This window comes from Carcharhinus amblyrhynchos, chromosome 7 (genome assembly GCF_965287045.1).
Source record: "Carcharhinus amblyrhynchos chromosome 7, sCarAmb.v2.hapA, whole genome shotgun sequence".
Taxonomy (NCBI): Eukaryota; Metazoa; Chordata; class Chondrichthyes; order Carcharhiniformes; family Carcharhinidae; genus Carcharhinus; species Carcharhinus amblyrhynchos.
Window position 1 is genome coordinate 672,073 of NC_137330.1, and position 17,548 is coordinate 689,620.

General features: G+C 47.1%; 1 protein-coding gene across 1 annotated transcript in view; it reads left to right on the forward strand.

Moving 5' to 3' along the window:
- LOC145345292 (Fc receptor-like protein 5) overlaps positions 1–17,548 on the forward strand; it is a 78,734-nt gene that overhangs the window by 48,125 nt on the left and 13,061 nt on the right. Inside the window, exons 4-5 of the mRNA XM_080193109.1 lie at positions 4,963–5,250; positions 13,968–14,261. Coding sequence (XP_080049235.1) covers positions 4,963–5,250; positions 13,968–14,261 — 582 coding nt within the window. The remainder of the gene's footprint in view (positions 1–4,962; positions 5,251–13,967; positions 14,262–17,548) is intronic.

Here is a 17,548-nt window from a genome sequence, read left to right on the forward strand (position 1 = left end):
GATCTCTGAAAGATGCATCACATCCTTAAAACTACCTGGAGGACCATTTGGCTCATCATAACATTCAGGGTTATGGGCCAAGCGCTGGTAAATGGGATTGGGTGGGAGGTCAGGTGTTTCTCATGTGTCGGTGCAGAATCGATAGGGCAAAGTGTCTCTTTGCACTGTATGATTCTATAGTTGTATGATAGTCAGTAACCAGAGCACACACAATATAACGTGACTGGTGACCAACTCAAATGGGGACACATTTCTCTTCACACAGCTAGTTGTGGTGATCTGGAATGCCCCTTCTGAAAATGCAACAGAAACAGCTCCGACAGGAACACTCAAAACAAAATCAGATCATTATCGCCTGTTATAATTCAGGTCAGAAACTCCAAAGTGTTTGACAAAGTCCACCTGGATCTTAAGTTTTGCAATTTGAATTTGGCTCGGATAAGCATGAGATGTTTTAATTGAGATTTGATTCAACGAACCCACCAGCGAGCTTTTATCAAAGAAAGTTTATTTAAAAATAGTTAACATACAGCAATAACTTTTACCAATTACAAACAAGAAAAAACACCATGATATTGTATAAACCTTAAAAATCTTTATGAAATGTTCTAACCAAACAAACTTCTCTGTCAAGATACACCTGCCAAAGTTTTACCTTAGAAAACAAGGATGCTCACGTGATGCTGGAACTTAGTTTTTTGTTTGAAGAATTATAACTCTGACTTCTCAGGCCTGTAACTTCCAGAAAACCTTGATGTAGAGATAATCCCCGTGCAGGCATCTAGCTTTTATTCAGTGGACCACTGCAAGAGACAGAATTCTCACTCCCCCAGGTGGCAAGAAGGCCTATTCCCAGCCAGCCAGCAGAAGTTACAATAACAGGGAGAGAGATAAAACCTGCCTGCATCTTGAAAACTAGGACAGCCTCTAAACCAGACTGAAAGGAAAATAACTCCTGTTAACGAATCTGTTAATCATCCTTTCCCCAATCTTTCATTGATGAAGGAGGAGCGGTGGATGTGGTTTATATGGACTTCAGCAAGGCGTTTGATAAGGTCCCCCTTGCAAGACTTCTTGAGAAGATGAGAGGGCATGGGATCCAAGGGGCTTTGGCCTTGTGGATCCAGAACTGGCTTGCCTGCAAAAGGCAGAGAGTGGTTGTGGATGGGTCTTTTTCTGCATGGAGGTCAGTCACCAGTGGAGTGCCCCAGGGATCTGTTCTAGGACCCTTGCTGTTTGTCATTTTCATAAATGACCTGGATGAGGAAGTGGAGGGATGGGTTAGTAAGTTCACCGACGACACGAGGTTGGTGTTGTGGATCGTCTGGAGGGATGTCAGAAGTTGCAGCGTGACATAGATAGGATGCAAGACTGGGCGGAGAAGTGGCAGATGGACTTCAGCGCAGATAAATGTGCAATAGTCCATTTTGGCAGGACCAATGGGATGAAGGAGTACAATATCAAGGGCAGGAGTCTTAGCAGTGTTGAGGAGCAGAAGGATCTTGGGGTGCGGGTCCATAGGACCCTTAGATTGGCTTCGCAGGTGGAGGATGTGGTCAAGAAGGCGTATGGCATACTGGCCTTCATTAATCAAGGGATTGAGTTTAGGAGTCGGGAGGTAATGCTGCAACTTTGAGACCCTTGTCAGACCCCACTTGGAGTACTGTGCACAGTTCTGGTCACCTCACTACAGGAAGGATGTGGAAGCTATTGAGAGGAGATTTACAAGGATGTTGCCTGGATTGGGAGGCATGCCTTATGAAGATAGGTTAAGGGAGCTAGATCTCTTCTCCCTGGAGAGACGAAGGTTGAGAGGCGACCTGATAGAGGTTTATAAAATGCTGAGAGGAATAGATAGGGTGGATTCTCGGAGGCTATTTCCCAGGGTGAAATGGTCGCTACGAGAGGACACAGGTTTAAGGTTCTGGGAAGAAAGTTCAGAGGAGATGTTAGGGGTAAGTTTTTCACTCAGAGGGTGGTGAGTGAGTGGAATCGGCTGCCGTTGGTGGTGGTAGAGGCGAACTTGCTGGGGTCTTTTAAAAGACTTCTGGATGAGTACGTGGGATTTAATGGGATTGGGAGTTACAGGTAGTTTTATGGCCTGGTAGGTATGGATATGATCGGTGCAACTTGTGGGCCGAAGGGCCTGTTTGTGCTGTAGTGTTCGATGTTCTGTGTTCTAACAATTCAAAATGATCATAAAATCCCAGAAAGTGCACGAGACCCAGTGTTAAAATAAACAAAACCACATTTAAACCATTTAAGCAGCAACAAAATGACTTCTAAGCAGGCAGCTCAGGGACAGTTTATAACTGGAGAGAATGTGATTAAAACATAAATTATTTAAAGAGACACATGTGTCACACTGCCTGGAGAGAAGATTGGATATTGAAAAAGTGGGGGAATGGGTTTAATTATAAAGATCCTCAAATGATTGGAGATGGGAGTTCAGTGTGAGGAAAGACCTCTTTGGGGAATATTGTAACAACCTGTGATTCTGGGAAAGGTCTCAGTTTTCATTTCACTCATTCATATTCTCTCGTTTCAGCGGCTTTTGCTGTTCAGGGGAGCCTCTCTCAAAGTAAGTGTCCACATTTCTCTCTAATATCATGACATTGAATTATTAATCCCTATCGTGTTAAATCAATTGGTTTGGTTTTGTGGTTTGGTGATGGGTTTGATTGTTACAACCCATCGTGTTGTAACTCTGACACTGGTGACTGGGGCCTAGATTGTCAATGCCATGGGAAATGCCTCATTCTTGTTGTTGGTGCTCCATCCATTAACACTCTCTGTGGAAGATAACTCAGGAACAATCCGGCATTCCCACTGGCCACAGCCAATGTTCTATTGAATGGGAACATTCATTCCAAATTTACAATTCCAGCTCCGAATGTTCCTGAGGATATCCAAAGTTGCCATTGGAAGTCCTTGTGTCTGTTCTGCTGTCCAGTTGGAGTGTGAGAGATCTAAATCTTCTCTAATTTCACACACCCTGATGACCTATCCTCTAACAATATAAAATAACAAAAACCTTTCACCCCCGAGTCTGTAATTTACAACCGACCTAACCTCAGCTGTGATTTGAGGAGTGTGTGAGCTGATCTAGACTGCTCCTCGAGTGAGGAATTTCTTGCCAGCATCGCCCTTGAAAGGGTGATTTCTCATTCTGAGATTTTGCTGACTGTTTCTCCAGGGTGAAATGAAAGAACACAGAGTCTCCCAGAATGCTGCATCAAGGAATTAATTTCCCTCAAACAATTCCATTTCACCCGTTTCTCTTCCACACTCAGCGCTGTCCATGCAGACTGTTGTCAGAATTCACCCCATTGGACCCTGGAATCATTCCAATGGATCACTCCAGCTGGGGTCCAATCTCAGAAACATCTGTCCTGTCCCACCCAGCCCATCCTCCAGCTGTTTAAAGCTTTCAACGGCTATCTGTCTCTCTGTCACCTCCTGCCCCTCCCTCACGTGTCCAACAGCAACAAACTCCCTCTCTGCTCCTGGGAAAGAGTCATGAGTGTCCATCAAACACCAGTGCTGTCCTCACATTATTTGCAGTAACCCCTCACCGGGCACTTAGAACTGCCTGTTGAGAAAAATCCTGCACAGCAACATCACTCAAAAACATTTCTCCAAAGCACAGTATCATCACAAGAGCTATCAGAGGTTTGACAATCTGGAGAACTGCACAGAGACAGAGAATAGGTGAGGACCACGGAGAGTTTGGGGAATATGTATGTATTGCTTTTCAAATCCAGTTGTTATTCAGTTGAGAGTGAGGGGGGTGGGAGAGGGGCTGGGGGATTATGTTGTTCTGTAAGAACAGGAGCGTGGTGGATGAATGGGACTTGGTTTGAAAGGCGGGGAACCAGCAGATATTTGATTCATGACATTCCGATGCCGGGTGACGGCTGGGAAGTCCACCAGGAGAGAGTTGGAAGACACAAGGCTGGAGGCAGAGGGAGACACGGGGATGGAGTCACACAATATCAGGGAGATGGACATTGGTGGACTGAGAGGTGGTGCAGGTACAGGGATCAGAAGATCACTCAGGGTCTGACAGGATACAAAGATTTTGAAGTGTCTCCACCACCCCTCAGACAAATATCAGTGAGGTGGCTCAAGGTGGTGACTGGGGAACGGATTTAGAGGGGGGACTCAGGGGAGGGGGGAGTGAATTCATTAACATGGACAATAACAGCAGATACATCAGAAGATCATCAACACACGGGGGTTCCCTCCAGGTCTCACACAAACCCAAACACCAAACATGTTGGTGCTTCTTCAATAATCTCTGGGTCCAGACGGGGCTTCCATTGGCTTTCCATTTAACAACACTCCATGGACAGCCTCACATCAGAGAGGATCACCACCAGATTCACAAAGGGTAATGAGAGAGGGAGAATAATTGTCAGGCTGGTCAGAGACACTCACCTCTGGAATGAGCCAATATGTTGCTTTCACCAAAGTGAGTCCATTGTTTGAAAAGGCACAGATTAAAGGAAATCTTCACCCCTTTAAATCAAATGTTCAAATCAGCTGCACTGAACAGAAATATTGACTGTAAATTAAACCATATCCTTCTTTCTCCTGTAACCCAGGGTACAATTACTGATTAAACATCTCACTTTGGAAAGGGAATCCCAGCCGGTTTATTTTATTTAGTGTTGTGATTTGATTTTCTACATTAAATAATGAGTTACACTTCACATTTACACCGTTAGCTGTGGATTGTTTTCTAATGAGCTGAGTTACTGAAATCCATTGTGTAAATTCCAATATCTCACTGTTTCTTCGAGAACTCATCCCGAAAACTCCCTTTTCTTCATCCTCAGTTCCCAAGGCAAACATCTCCCTTCAACAGCAGTGCAATGGTTAGTGAGTGAGCTCATTCCCTCTGTACCTGAAACCCTGGAGATCCATTCCTAACAGAGATTTCCATTCCTTCCAACACAGGGAACTTACCAAAGCCGCAGATATCACTGGATCAACCGACTGGAGTGTATCTAGAAACAGAGACTGTCACCCTCACCTGCACTGTGGAGACACATTGTTCCGATAAAACCTTCTACATTTACAAGGATGATCAAGAGAACAATCTTCCTTTAGTTTCCATACGGGACAACTCTGCAAGATTCTCGTTTGCTGCTTTGAACCAAGGAGGCCGTTATCAGTGTTATTACTGGTGTTGGAGTTATCAGTCTTCTTCCCCAGTGAGTGAATTTGTGAATGTGACAATAACAGGTGAGGGACTGGGAACGGAGATTGTTAACATATCTGTTCAAACTCATTCCAACTTTCACAAATCGTGTATTATCCACTGTCAGAAATTGGAAGGTTAGATATGAGGAGGGAGGAGTGTAACTGAATAATCTTCCCAGTCATTCCTTAACTCCTGACAGAATCCATGAGGGTTTGGGGCCTGAATTCTTGGCCTGTGGTTCAGGGTCAGGGGTGACCAAAGGATTGAGGCAGGGAGAGGTGTGGAGGACCCAGTCCTCAGATGAAGGGTTCTGTAACTGGGTAGCAGGTTTTGATCATTGCCACATGATGCTGTGTCTGACCAGGGATTGGTTCCCGAAATGTCTGATGCCTGGGTCACTGCCCTCAACAACTCCCCCCACCGCCTCCCCCGCACTCCCCCCCCCCCCCCCCCGCCCCCCCCCTCACCTCCCCTGACCCACCTCCCCCGAGTGTCAGAATCCTGTAGCTGATATAGGGAAAGTGTCTCCCACTACCCTGAGGAAGGAGCAGCTGGGGTCCAATCTCAGACACATCAGCCCTGTCCCACTGAACCCATCCTCCAGCTGTCTAAAACTTTCACTGGCTACCTGTTTCTCTGTCACCCCCTACTCCCCAGTCCAACAGCAATGAACTGTCTCTCTGTCCCTGGAACACAGTGACTGCTGTCCCCTCAACACCAGTCCCATCCTCACAAAGACATTATTCCATTGATATAGCACCAGTAACGCAGGAACCCCTCACTGGTCGTATCAAAGGGAACCATTATCCACTGAACGCTGAGTGGAGATGTGAGCATAGACGACCCAAATCTGTGTGGAGGGAGGGAGGTGTTTAGGAGCATCATTGAGGGGCAGAGAGAGAGACAGAGAGACAGGGGGAAAGGTTTAGGGAGGGGATTCCAGAGCTCAGGTCCCCAGGCAGCTGAAGGAGCCCATTGTGGAGCGATGGAAAGTGGGGGAGAGTTCCCGAGGCAGCAATTATCCGGGTATGGAGAAATCAGAGGGTTCATAATCTAGAGGATCACACACAGATAGAGAGGAGCCGAGGACCATGGAGAGTTTGGAGAACATGTTTGAACATTTTTTTTAAATGCAGCTTTTGTTCAGTCCAGTGGGGATGGTGCCGGGGGGTTTATGTTCTTCTGTGAGGATATGGGGGTGGGGGATAAATGGGATTTGGCTTGGACTGGGACAAGGGCGGCAGCCAGAGGGGGTGGGGGGCAGCAGATATTTGGTTAATGTCATTCCGCTGCCTGGTGAAAGATGGGAGGGAAGGGGAGAGATCCCGGGATGTGTTTCTATCTGATAGGGTCTGTCCCACCATTTAAACTGATGGAAAAGACAGAATCGACACTCAGTGGATATTCCAGTGAATATATCTTTCACTAGTTTCAATCTGACCCTCTGCTTCTCACTGTCTGAGTTCCTCTTTCTTTGAGCTGAACCTCTTGCAAGTTGTAACCACTGCTTTCCGTTATAACACCTCACTACTATTAATATTCCCCTCAGTGCTGGACATTCTCCATTGCTTAGAACATTCTATTTCTATTCCATTTCAATGTCGCAACTGAATTTCAGACGTTTTGTGATAGTTGTGGTCATTTGATTGTGTGTGTGTCTGTGTGTGTGACAGTGAGTCAGTGAGTGACAGTGAGTGACAGTGAGTGACAGTGAGTGACAGTGAGTGTGTGAGTGACAGTGAGTGAGTGACAGTGAGTGTGTGGGTGACAGTGAGTGAGTGACAGTGAGTGTCACTGTTCACAGCTCCATCCACTCCAGAATGGAATCTACCACTTGTACTGGACACTATCTGTACACAAGTCCCATATCGATGCCTCACACTGCGCCCCAACTATTTCCATCTGTCTTTCGGTTAAAGATTCACTCAGTCACAGAATTACTCTGTTCCCCCTGAACTGTCGGGGCTGTGGGACCAACATAATGTAGGATTGAATAATTGGATTGACATTTCAAAGACTTAGCACAGAATTACTTTGTCTCCAGTTCTTTGGGACACAGGAATGTAGGAACAGGAGTAGGCCATTTGGCCCTTCGAGCCTGCTGTCCCATTCATTATGATAATGGCTGATCATCAAATTTAATACTGTGATATCGCCTTCCCCCCATATCCCTTGATCCCTTTAGCCTCTAGATGTCCTTCTCTGATATACTGACGTTCTCAAGAGCATTCACACACCTATCCCTGACCTCAACATCCCTCATGTCCTTCTCCTTGGTGAATACTGTTACAAAGTACTCATTAAAGATCTCATTCACTTCCTGTGATTCCACATAAAATTTCCCTCCATTATTCCTGAGTGAGCCTACTCTTTCTCTTGCTACCCTCTTGCTCCTAATATATGCATAAAAATGCTTGGGATTTTTCTTCACCCTTTTTGCTAAAGACATTTCATGGTCCCTTTTCGCCCTTCTAATTCCATGTTTAAGTTCCTCCTTACTTTCACTGTATTCCTCCAGGGCTTTGTCAGTTTTTAGATGCCTGGACATATCGCATGCTTTCTTTTCCCTTTTGTCAAAGCTTAAAATTTCCCTTCTAATCCTGGTTCCTGAATCCTGCCATTTTTATCCATCATTTTTATGGGAATATTCCTCCCCTCCATTTCAATCAACTGGCCTTTAAAAACCTCCCACATGTCAGGCATGTTTGCCCTTAAATAGCCGCTCCCAATCCACATGCCCCAGTTCCTGTCTAATTTGGATGTTATTGTCCCTCGCCCAATTAAGCACCCTCACCCGAGGGCCACTCTTACCCTTATCCATGGCTACCCAAAAACTTATGGAATTCTGGTCACTCAGCCCAAAATGCTCCCCTGCTGAAACATCGATCCCCTGGCTTGGCTCCCTCCCTAACTCCCTGAATTGTTTTTACAGGTCCTCTTCTTGTCTATGTCATCAGTGCCAATGTGGACAATGACATCTGTCTGTTTACTCTCCTGTTTCAGGATGCTGTGGATCCACTTAGTGACATGCAGGACCCTGGCACCAGGGAGGCAACACAGCCCTGACTATCGAGTCTCCGCTAATATCTCTCGCTTGCACTGATCCCGACCCTGCTCTACACCAGAACCAGTTGTGGTGTCACAAGCCTGGCTGCTGCTGGTATCTTCCATTGAGCAGCTATCCCCCCCTCCAACATATCCAAACGGTACCTGTTTGAAAGGGGAATAACCACAGGAAAATCCTGCCTTACCTTCCTGCCTCTCCTGATGGGCACCCATCTACCTGCCTGAACCTGTGGTGTGACCACCTCCCTGAAACGAGTGTGTGTCACACTCTCTGCCCCCTGTATGCTCTGCAATGTACCCAGCTGCTGCTCCAACTGAACCACACGGTCTCTGAGCAGCTGTAGCTGGTCATGCTTTCCGAAGAGATTGTCATCAGGGACGTTGGAAAGCTCGCTGGCCTCTCCCATCTGCCACATCCTTTAAACAAATCCCTGGATGAGCATGTTAGCGCGAGTGGGCGAAACAACCACTACGGACTCAGGGTGATGTTCAATAACGGCACAGCTTTATTTTCTTTATGTCGACGGAGAAGCGCAGTCAGGACATACAATCGGACTGTCCCGAAAGCGGTCTGTCCGTCCCTCGCAGCAGGCTATAGTTATACCTGAACTTCGGTGCAGTATGCGATTCAAACGCTAATACTTTATTTACAATATTCGACTTTAGCCATCCCGTCTCGATGTTTTCAAGTGTTGAGGAAATTGTTTTAGGTGTGTGTTAATTGTTTTGTCTGATTGGTTATTTAATAGTCTAGAATCTCTGGGGTTTGAACCATAGGTGTGTCATTGATCTCAAAAGAGGTTTTGAGGGGACAGGAATGTTTCCTTAACTATGCTAATTTTAAGTGTCTCCATGGTTTGTTTGACTGTTTTAAAAGTGCTGATTTGATGGGGTGGAGATTTAGTTCCTGTAGGTGCCATCCTGTCCAATTTCCCTTATGTGCTAGCCCTCATTTGCATTCTAAAAGCATGCTCTTGCCCACAGATCAGTGTCTGTTACTTTGTGATTTTTAGTGGAGAGGCTCTGAGTGTAACTTTAGTCTGCTTCCTTTTTGTATGCCCAATTTCATAAAATTTGTTGTCCGATAACAAGCACTTGGAATGTTATAACATTCAGGGCTATGGGACAAGTGCTGGTGAATGGGATTAGGTGGGAGATCAGGTGGTTCTTGTGTGCTGGTGAAGACTCGATGGGCTGAAGGGCCTCTTCAGTTCAGTATGATTCTGTGATAGTTGGTAACTAATTACCTGTCTGGAGAAAAGATTGGATGTTGGGAAAGTGAGGGGGGGTGAGGTTCATGAAAAACATCCTCAAACAATTGGAGATGGGAGTTCAGTGTGAGGAAAGACCCTGTTTGGGGAATATAGTAACAACCTGTGATTCTGGGAAAGGTCTCAGTTTTCATTTCACTCATTCATATTCAAAGAACAAAGAACAACACAGCACGGGAAACAGGCCCTTCGGCCCAACGAGCCCGCGCCGCCATTTTAACATTGAGTGCCCTCCTCTACCCATGACCTTTGTCTACACCTATTGGGGAGGATTGAGGGAAGACTAATTTAGGGACAATTTGTTACACCAATCAGCCTAAGAGCACGTTTTTCGGAGCACCTGGAGAAAACTCACGCACTCACGGGGAGAATGTGCAAACTCTCGCAGACACTATGGTGATGGATTTGATTGTTATAACCCATCGTGTTGTAACTCTGACACTGGTGACTGGAGCCTAGATTGTCAATGCCATGGGAAATGCCTCGTTCTTGTTGTTGGTGCTCCATCCATTAACACTCTCTGGGGAAGATAACTCAGGAACAATCCGGCATTCCCACTGGCCACAGCCAATGTTCTATTGAATGGGAACATTCATTCCAAATTTACAGTTCCAGCTCCGAATGTTTCTGAGGATATCCAAAGTTGCCATTGGACGTCCTTGTGTCTGTTCTGCTGTCCAGTTGGAGTGTGAGAGATCTAAATCTTCTCTAATTTCACACACCCTGATGACCTTTCCTCTAACAATATAAAATAACAAAAACCTTTCACCCCCGAGTCTATAATTTACAACCGATCTAACCTCAGCTGTGATTTGAGGAGTGTGTGAGCTGATCTAGACTGCTCCTCGAGTGAGGAATTTCTTGCCAGCATCGCCCTTGAAAGGGTGATTTCTAATTCTGAGATTTTGCTGACTGTTTCTCCAGGGTGAGATGAAAGAACACAGAGTCTCCCAGAATGCTGCATCAAGGAATTAATTTCCCTCAAACAATTCCATTTCACCCGTTTCTCTTCCACACTCAGCGCTGTCCATGCAGACTGTTGTCAGAATTCACCCCATTGGACCCTGGAATCATTCTAATGGATCATTCCAGCTGGGGTCCAATCTCAGAAACATCTGTCCTGTCCCACCCAGCCCATCCTCCAGCTGTTTAAAGCTTTCAATGGCTATCTGTCTCTCTGTCACCTCCTGCCCAAAGGAAAGGATCTCCCTCTCTATCCCTGAAAAACAGTCACAATTGTCCACCCGACACGAGTCCCATCCTCACAGAAATATCATTTCATTGCTATAGTGCCCGTAATGTGCTAATCCCTTACTGGGTGTGTCAAAGGGAGCCATTAACTATTGAACACTGAGTGGAGATCTTAGTGTCGACAACTCAAATCAGTGTGGAGGGAGGGAGGTGTTTATGAGTGTCATGAAGCGGGGGAGAGAGAGAGAGACAGGGGGAGAGGATTAGGGAGGGGATTCCAGAGCTCAGGCCCCCAGGCAGCTGAAGGAGCCCATTGTGGAGCGATGGAAAGTGGGGGAGAGTTCCCGAGGCAGCAATTATCCGGGTATGGAGAAATCAGAGGGTTCATAATCTAGAGGATCACACACAGATAGAGAGGAGTCGAGGACCATGGAGAGTTTGGAGAAGATGTTTGAACATTTTTTCAAATGCAGCTTTTGTTCAGTTCAGTGGGGATGGTGCCGGGGGGATTATGCTCTTCTGTGAGCGGAGTAGCAGGAGGTGCTGTGGGCGGGTGAGGGGTGGGGGGATGGTAGTGGGAGGTGGTGAACTTGACTTGGCTTGGATTAGGACAGGGGCTGTGGGGGGATGGGCAACAGATATGTGGCTAATATTGGTCCGCTATCGGGTGAAAGATGGGAGGGAAGGGGAGAGATTCCATCAGTGCATTTTCCTGTGATATGTTTAGCCCCACTCTGGGGTCTGATGCCCTGTCCATCCTATCGGGGTCTACAATCTCCTTTCTCTTTCTGTGAAGCCTCTGAGCTGAAACCACATCGTTCCGCTGTGACCTCTCTCTATCACCGCTCACCTCTTTCTCAAACTTCCTCACATTGTTGCTAATCTGTATTAAATGTGTTTATCTGTTTCCTGCAGGTTTCTCCCCAACTCTCCCAATTGATCCCATCTCTCCCGACTCACCCCCTCCCTCCTCTGAATACAATTCCCTGCCCTCGCTGCCAAGCTGGGAAATACCCACTGAACCTTCTCGTATCAAATGAGAACCACACCAGCTTCTCCAGTCTCTCCCCATGATCCAAGTCCCTCGATAAGGATCAGGGGGTAAAGGGGTGGGATATTCACCATCAACGGGGTTCATTCGTGAATGTGAGTCTTCAGCGGATTTGGGAAATTTAAATATGAGACAACACTTGAGCACAGTTCTGGAATATTCTGTGAAATATATTTTGGCCTATTCTGTTAGTTCTGAGTCACTGTCCTTCCTGGCACTGGCTGAGTTCCTCTTTTTTTCAACTGAAGCTTCTTCAAGTTGAAACCACTATCTTTCTGCTGTGACGCCCCATTGCTATTGCTCTCATCTTTAACACTGAACACTTTCAGAGTGTTGGCTCATTCCTCAGAGTCGTGTCCAGCTTGTGTGAAGGTGTTTTTTTTATATTTGGGGATGGATGTCTTTACAAAGTGTGAACTCAAGGCTCTGAGTGAATAAGTCAGGAGTGGTTACATCTGGGGAACTTGTATTAACTCCCTGTCCTCATTCACCCTGCTGGAGTTGAGGATATCACTGCGATGGAGATCTGTAGAGTGAACAGAGAATGCTAGAGTGTTTGTGCTCAGAATCAACCTCCCAATTTGCATATATCACAGTCTGAATTGTCACAATTCATGCCTCCAGCTGTTCTATATTGGAAGACCAACCCTTGCATTGAAGCAGAGAAAATGGAGCAAGAGGAGGCCATTCAGCCCTTCGATCCTGCTGTGCTATTCATTATCATGGCTGATCATCCAACTCAATAGCTTGATCTTCCCGTCACCCCAAGAGTTATATCCAACTCCTTCTTGAAAACATACATTGTTTCAGCCGCAGCTCCTTTCTGTGGTAGTGAATTCTCCAGGCTGACCACTGTCTGGGTGAAGAAATTTCTCCTCACCTCAGTTCTAAACCATCGACCCTGTATCCTCAGACTGTGATCCCTGGTTTCTGGATTCCCCCTCTATCCCACTAGAGAATGGAGACTAATGTCCTTCAATGAACACATGACAGCAGCTTCTGTTTGTGGTCAACATTTCATCATCTCACCCTCATTTTGTTCAGTTTAACAACCCAAAGTGTGAATCCATTCCATAATGGTGCTCCCTGACACAGACAGACACACTGACACAGACAGACAGACTGAGGGACATGCAGACTGGAAGGGACAGACAAAGGTAAGGACACAGAGACAGACACACAGACAGACAGAAAGACAAGAGACACACAGACAGGTAGGGACAGACAGAGACAGACACAGTGACACATAGGCACACGCTCACATGGACATACACATAGAGAGACCGCAAAACAGACAGACAGACTGGAAGGGTCAGAGATAAGGACACAGTGAAACACAGACATACATAGATAGACACAAATACAGGGACTGCAACAAAGATGGACAGACTAAGATACACACAGACAGACACATACACAGAGACTGCCACAAAGACAGGGTCAGGCACACTGTCAGAGACATGCAGAGGCAAGGTGCGCGCACGCACACGCACGCACGCACGCACACACACACACACACACACACACACACACACACACACACACACACACACACACACACAAAAATATGAGAATACCGGGAAGAAACTGATTACTAATATAAAAACTACGATAGAATCATACTGAGCTGACGAGGCCCTACAGCCCATTGAGTCTTCACCAGCACACGAGAACCACCTGACTTCCCACCTAATCCCATTTCCCAGCACTTGTCCCATAGCCCTGAATGTTATGACATTCCAAGTGCTCATCTAGGGATTTTTTAAAGAATGTGAAGCAACCATCCATTAACATTCTCTGGGGAAGATAACTCAGGAACAATCCGGCATTCCCAGTGGCCACAGCCAATGTTCCATTGAATGGGAACATTCATTCCAAATTTACAGTGACAGCTCCGAATGTGCCTGAGGATATCCAAAGTTGCCACTGGACGTCCTTGTGTCTGTTCTGCTGTCCAGTTGGAGTGTGAGAGGTCTAAATCTTCTCTAATGTTTCCCTGTCTCTCTGTCACCTCCTCCCCCACCCAATCAGTTCCTCAACTCTCTGTGTGGAACCTCAGTTCAGGATGTGAGCACTGTCCTTCTACATAGGTCAATGGATGGTGTTTGTATTAACAATGTTTGGACATGTGATCCCTCCAATCTGTTTCTAATTGTTTTGTCCATTTGTTTTCTCACAGGGCAGCTAATAAAGCCACAGATATCGCTGAGTGAACCCACCGGGGTGTATGTTGTGGGAGAGACCGTCACCATTACCTGCACCGTCGATGGCGATTATCGAGATAAAACCTTCCATTTTTACAAAGGTCACCAACGTCTGACCTCCAGTGAAATTGACACAAAAGACAGCATTGGAACATTCTGGAACACTGGTAGAAGCAGTGAGGGGTCATACCAATGTCAATATGAGATTTCCATCGGGAATAGGCAGCTCATATCCGCAATGAGCACGAGTGTGACAGTGACTACAGCAGGTAAGTCACAGGGAGCAGAGATTGTTAAATATGTTGATTCAATGGGCTGGGTGTGTTTCTAAATTCATCTTCAATTCCCCACCACAAAACTGAACAGCCAGTGTTAGGAGGGAGCAGCAGATCCGACTGAGTGTCCATTTCATCAGTGCTAGGAGGGAGCAGCAGATCTGAGTGAGTGTCCGTTTCATCAGTGCTAGGAGAGAGCAGCAGATCCGAGTGAGTGTCCATTTCATCAGTGCTAGGAGGGAGCAGCAGATCCGAGTGAGTGTCCATTTCATCAGTGCTAGGAGGGAGCAGCAGACCCGAGTGAGTGTCCATTTCATCAGTGCTTGGAGGGAGCAGCAGATCCGAGTGAGTGTCCATTTCATCAGTGCTAGGAGGGAGCAGCAGATCCGAGTGAGTGTCCATTTCATCAGTGCTAGGAGGGAGCAGCAGATCTGAGTGAGTGTCCATTTCATCAGTGCTAGGAGGGAGCAGCAGATCCGAGTGAGTGTCCATTTCATCAGTGCTAGGAGGGAGCAGCAGATCCGAGTGAGTGTCCATTTCATCAGTGCTAGGAGGGAGCAGCAGATCCGAGTGAGTGTCCATTTCATCAGCGCTAGGAGGGAGCAGCAGATCCGAGTGAGTGTCCATTTCATCAGTGCTAGGAGGGAGCAGCAGATCCGAGTGAGTGTCCATTTCATCAGTGGTAGGAGGGAGCAGCAGATCTGAGTGAGTGTCCATTTCATCAGTGCTAGGAGATTGTATGGGCTGTCAGGGAGGGGTAGAGCCTCTGGGTGCGGGAACATGTCACGTCCTTTCAGGGCTGTTTGTCCATCCTTTGTCCCACCTGGCACTCAGTTCTCACCTGTGGCTCCCTGTAGCTGTTTGAATGCGACAGCGGCCACACCCCGGGCAATGGCTTCGACTAGCCGGCTAAACCGGGTGAGGGTAGCCGACAGGTCTCAACTCTCGGTGAGATACGGAAGTGTCTATCCCAGCATGTGAAGACAGACTCCGGTGGATTTGAGTGGACGAGACCAATGGAAGGTCCAATGGCCAAGAAGGTGGTCTCTGCAAGCGTCGTGGAATGTGAAGATCAGACAAGATACAGAAGACGTCCTGGTCATCCACTGCGACTAGTCCCATCTCCAGCTGTCTTGACTTTTGACTTGCCACTGGATCCAGATGGAAAATGGGAAGAGTGAGACGGACGCTGTGCAACTCTCCCTCACTTTAATCCAAATCAGGTACTAGTTTTGACGCCATCATCATCATCATCGTCCAGTTCAACCTTTGAAGTCCTGTGGTAGTGGGTGAGAGACGAAACAGCAGGTGCTGTTTCCCAGGTACACTGGGAGCTGTATTCACACAGGGGGCTCAGGTCTAATGGTCGTTTTCCGCTGACTGAAGCAGCAGTGAAACTTGGTGTCTATCTGGGCGACTGAGCAGCCCTCTTCAGGAACGCACTGCTCACCTCCGTAGAATGAGGAAAGGGCTCGAAAAGGTGCCCTAAACATTGCCTGCTCCACTCCACTCTGGCCAGTTTACCGCGGCTGGTGGAGATCCCATCTTGCGGTTGAACAAACAAAATAAAACACAAGGTGACACCGCTCACCATTAGCACTTGGAACATGAGCACGCTTTTGGACAACCCTACAGCAGACAGACCACAGAGAAGAACAGCCTTAGTTGCCAGAGAGCTTGCAAGATATAACATTGACATTGCTGCCCTGAGTGAAACGCATCTTGCCTACGTAGGTCAGTTGACTGAAACTGGAGGTGGATACACTTTTTTCTGCAGTGGTCACGGCAGCGATGAGTGTCGTGATGCTGGTGTTGGATTCACTATCAGGAGTCACCTTGTTCGGAAACTTGCTAGTCTACTCAAGGGTGTGAACGACCGGCTTATGACAGTACAGCTTCCGCTACAGAACAGAAGTCAAGCTACCCTGATCAGCACCTATGCCCCCACAATGAAGAACCCGGAAGAGATGAAAGACAAGTTCTATGAAGAACTAGACACCCTTCTATCAGCAGTGAGTCGTACCAACAAGTTGATCTTGCTTGGCGATTTCAATGCAAGAGTCGGGTGTGACTCTGCAGTCTGGCTGGGAGTCATTGGGAGGTATGGAGTGGGCAAGTGTAACAGTAACAGCCTACTCTTAATGAAGACCTGTACACCACACAACCTCCTCATCACCAACACAACCTTCCGTCTGCCTACCCGTAACAAGACCTCCTGGATGCACCCCCACTCTAAGCATTGGCATCTTATCGACTATGTCATTGTCAGGAGAAAAGACAGGCAGGATGTCAGAGTGACCAAGGCCATGTGTGGTGCTGACTGCTGGACAGATCACAGGCTCATTGTCTCCAAAATGAGGCTCCGCATCAGACCCAAAAGGAAACAAGGTTATGAAAAGAATCAATGCGGCCAAGCTAAAGAACCCCAGCATAGCTTCAGCACTGGCTGAAGACTTAGAAATCAAGCTTGCTGACCTACACCTCGCAGGCAGCACTGAGGATGACTGGGAACACTCCAGAGATGCTGTCCATTCATCTGCACTGAAGATGCTCGGGCCCTCTACCCGCAAGCAGCATGACTGGGTCAACGAGAATGATGGGGAGATACAGGCTCTACTTGTTGGAAAGAACTGTCTTCATCGGGCCTGTCAGAACGACCCATCTTCAGCTGCCAAGAAAAATGCTTTTACCAGTGCTCGCAGGACAGTCCAGAATAAACTGCATAAAATGCAGGATGCCTGGCTGAGCGCCAAGGCAGATGAAATACAGGAATACGCTGACAGAAACAACTTGAAACGGTTCTATGAAGCCCTCAACACTCCCTACGGACGTCAATCTCTTGGGAGTTCCCCCTCCTGAGTACAGATGGTACAAATCTCATTACAGAGAGGGCTCAGAACCTGCAGAGATGAGCTGAACACTTTGAAGCCGTCCTCAACCGACTGTCAACTATTATCGATGAGGCAATAGACAGCATTCCCCGGGTCGATATCAACGGCGCCATGGATGACCCACTGTAGTAGCCAAAGTCACGAAAGCTGTCAGCCAGCTATCCAGTGGCAAAACCCCAGGGGCAGATGCCATACCAGCAGAGACCTCCAAAGCAGGTCTTGTACTTATCGAGAAGCTCACCGAGTTGTTCCAGCCCTTTTGGAAGCAAGGATCCATTCCTCAGGGACTTAAAGATGCTTCCATCGTACACCTCTACAAGAGGAAGGGCAATCAGCAAGTATGTGACAACCACCGAGGAATCTCGCTGCTCTCCATCACAGGAAAAACCC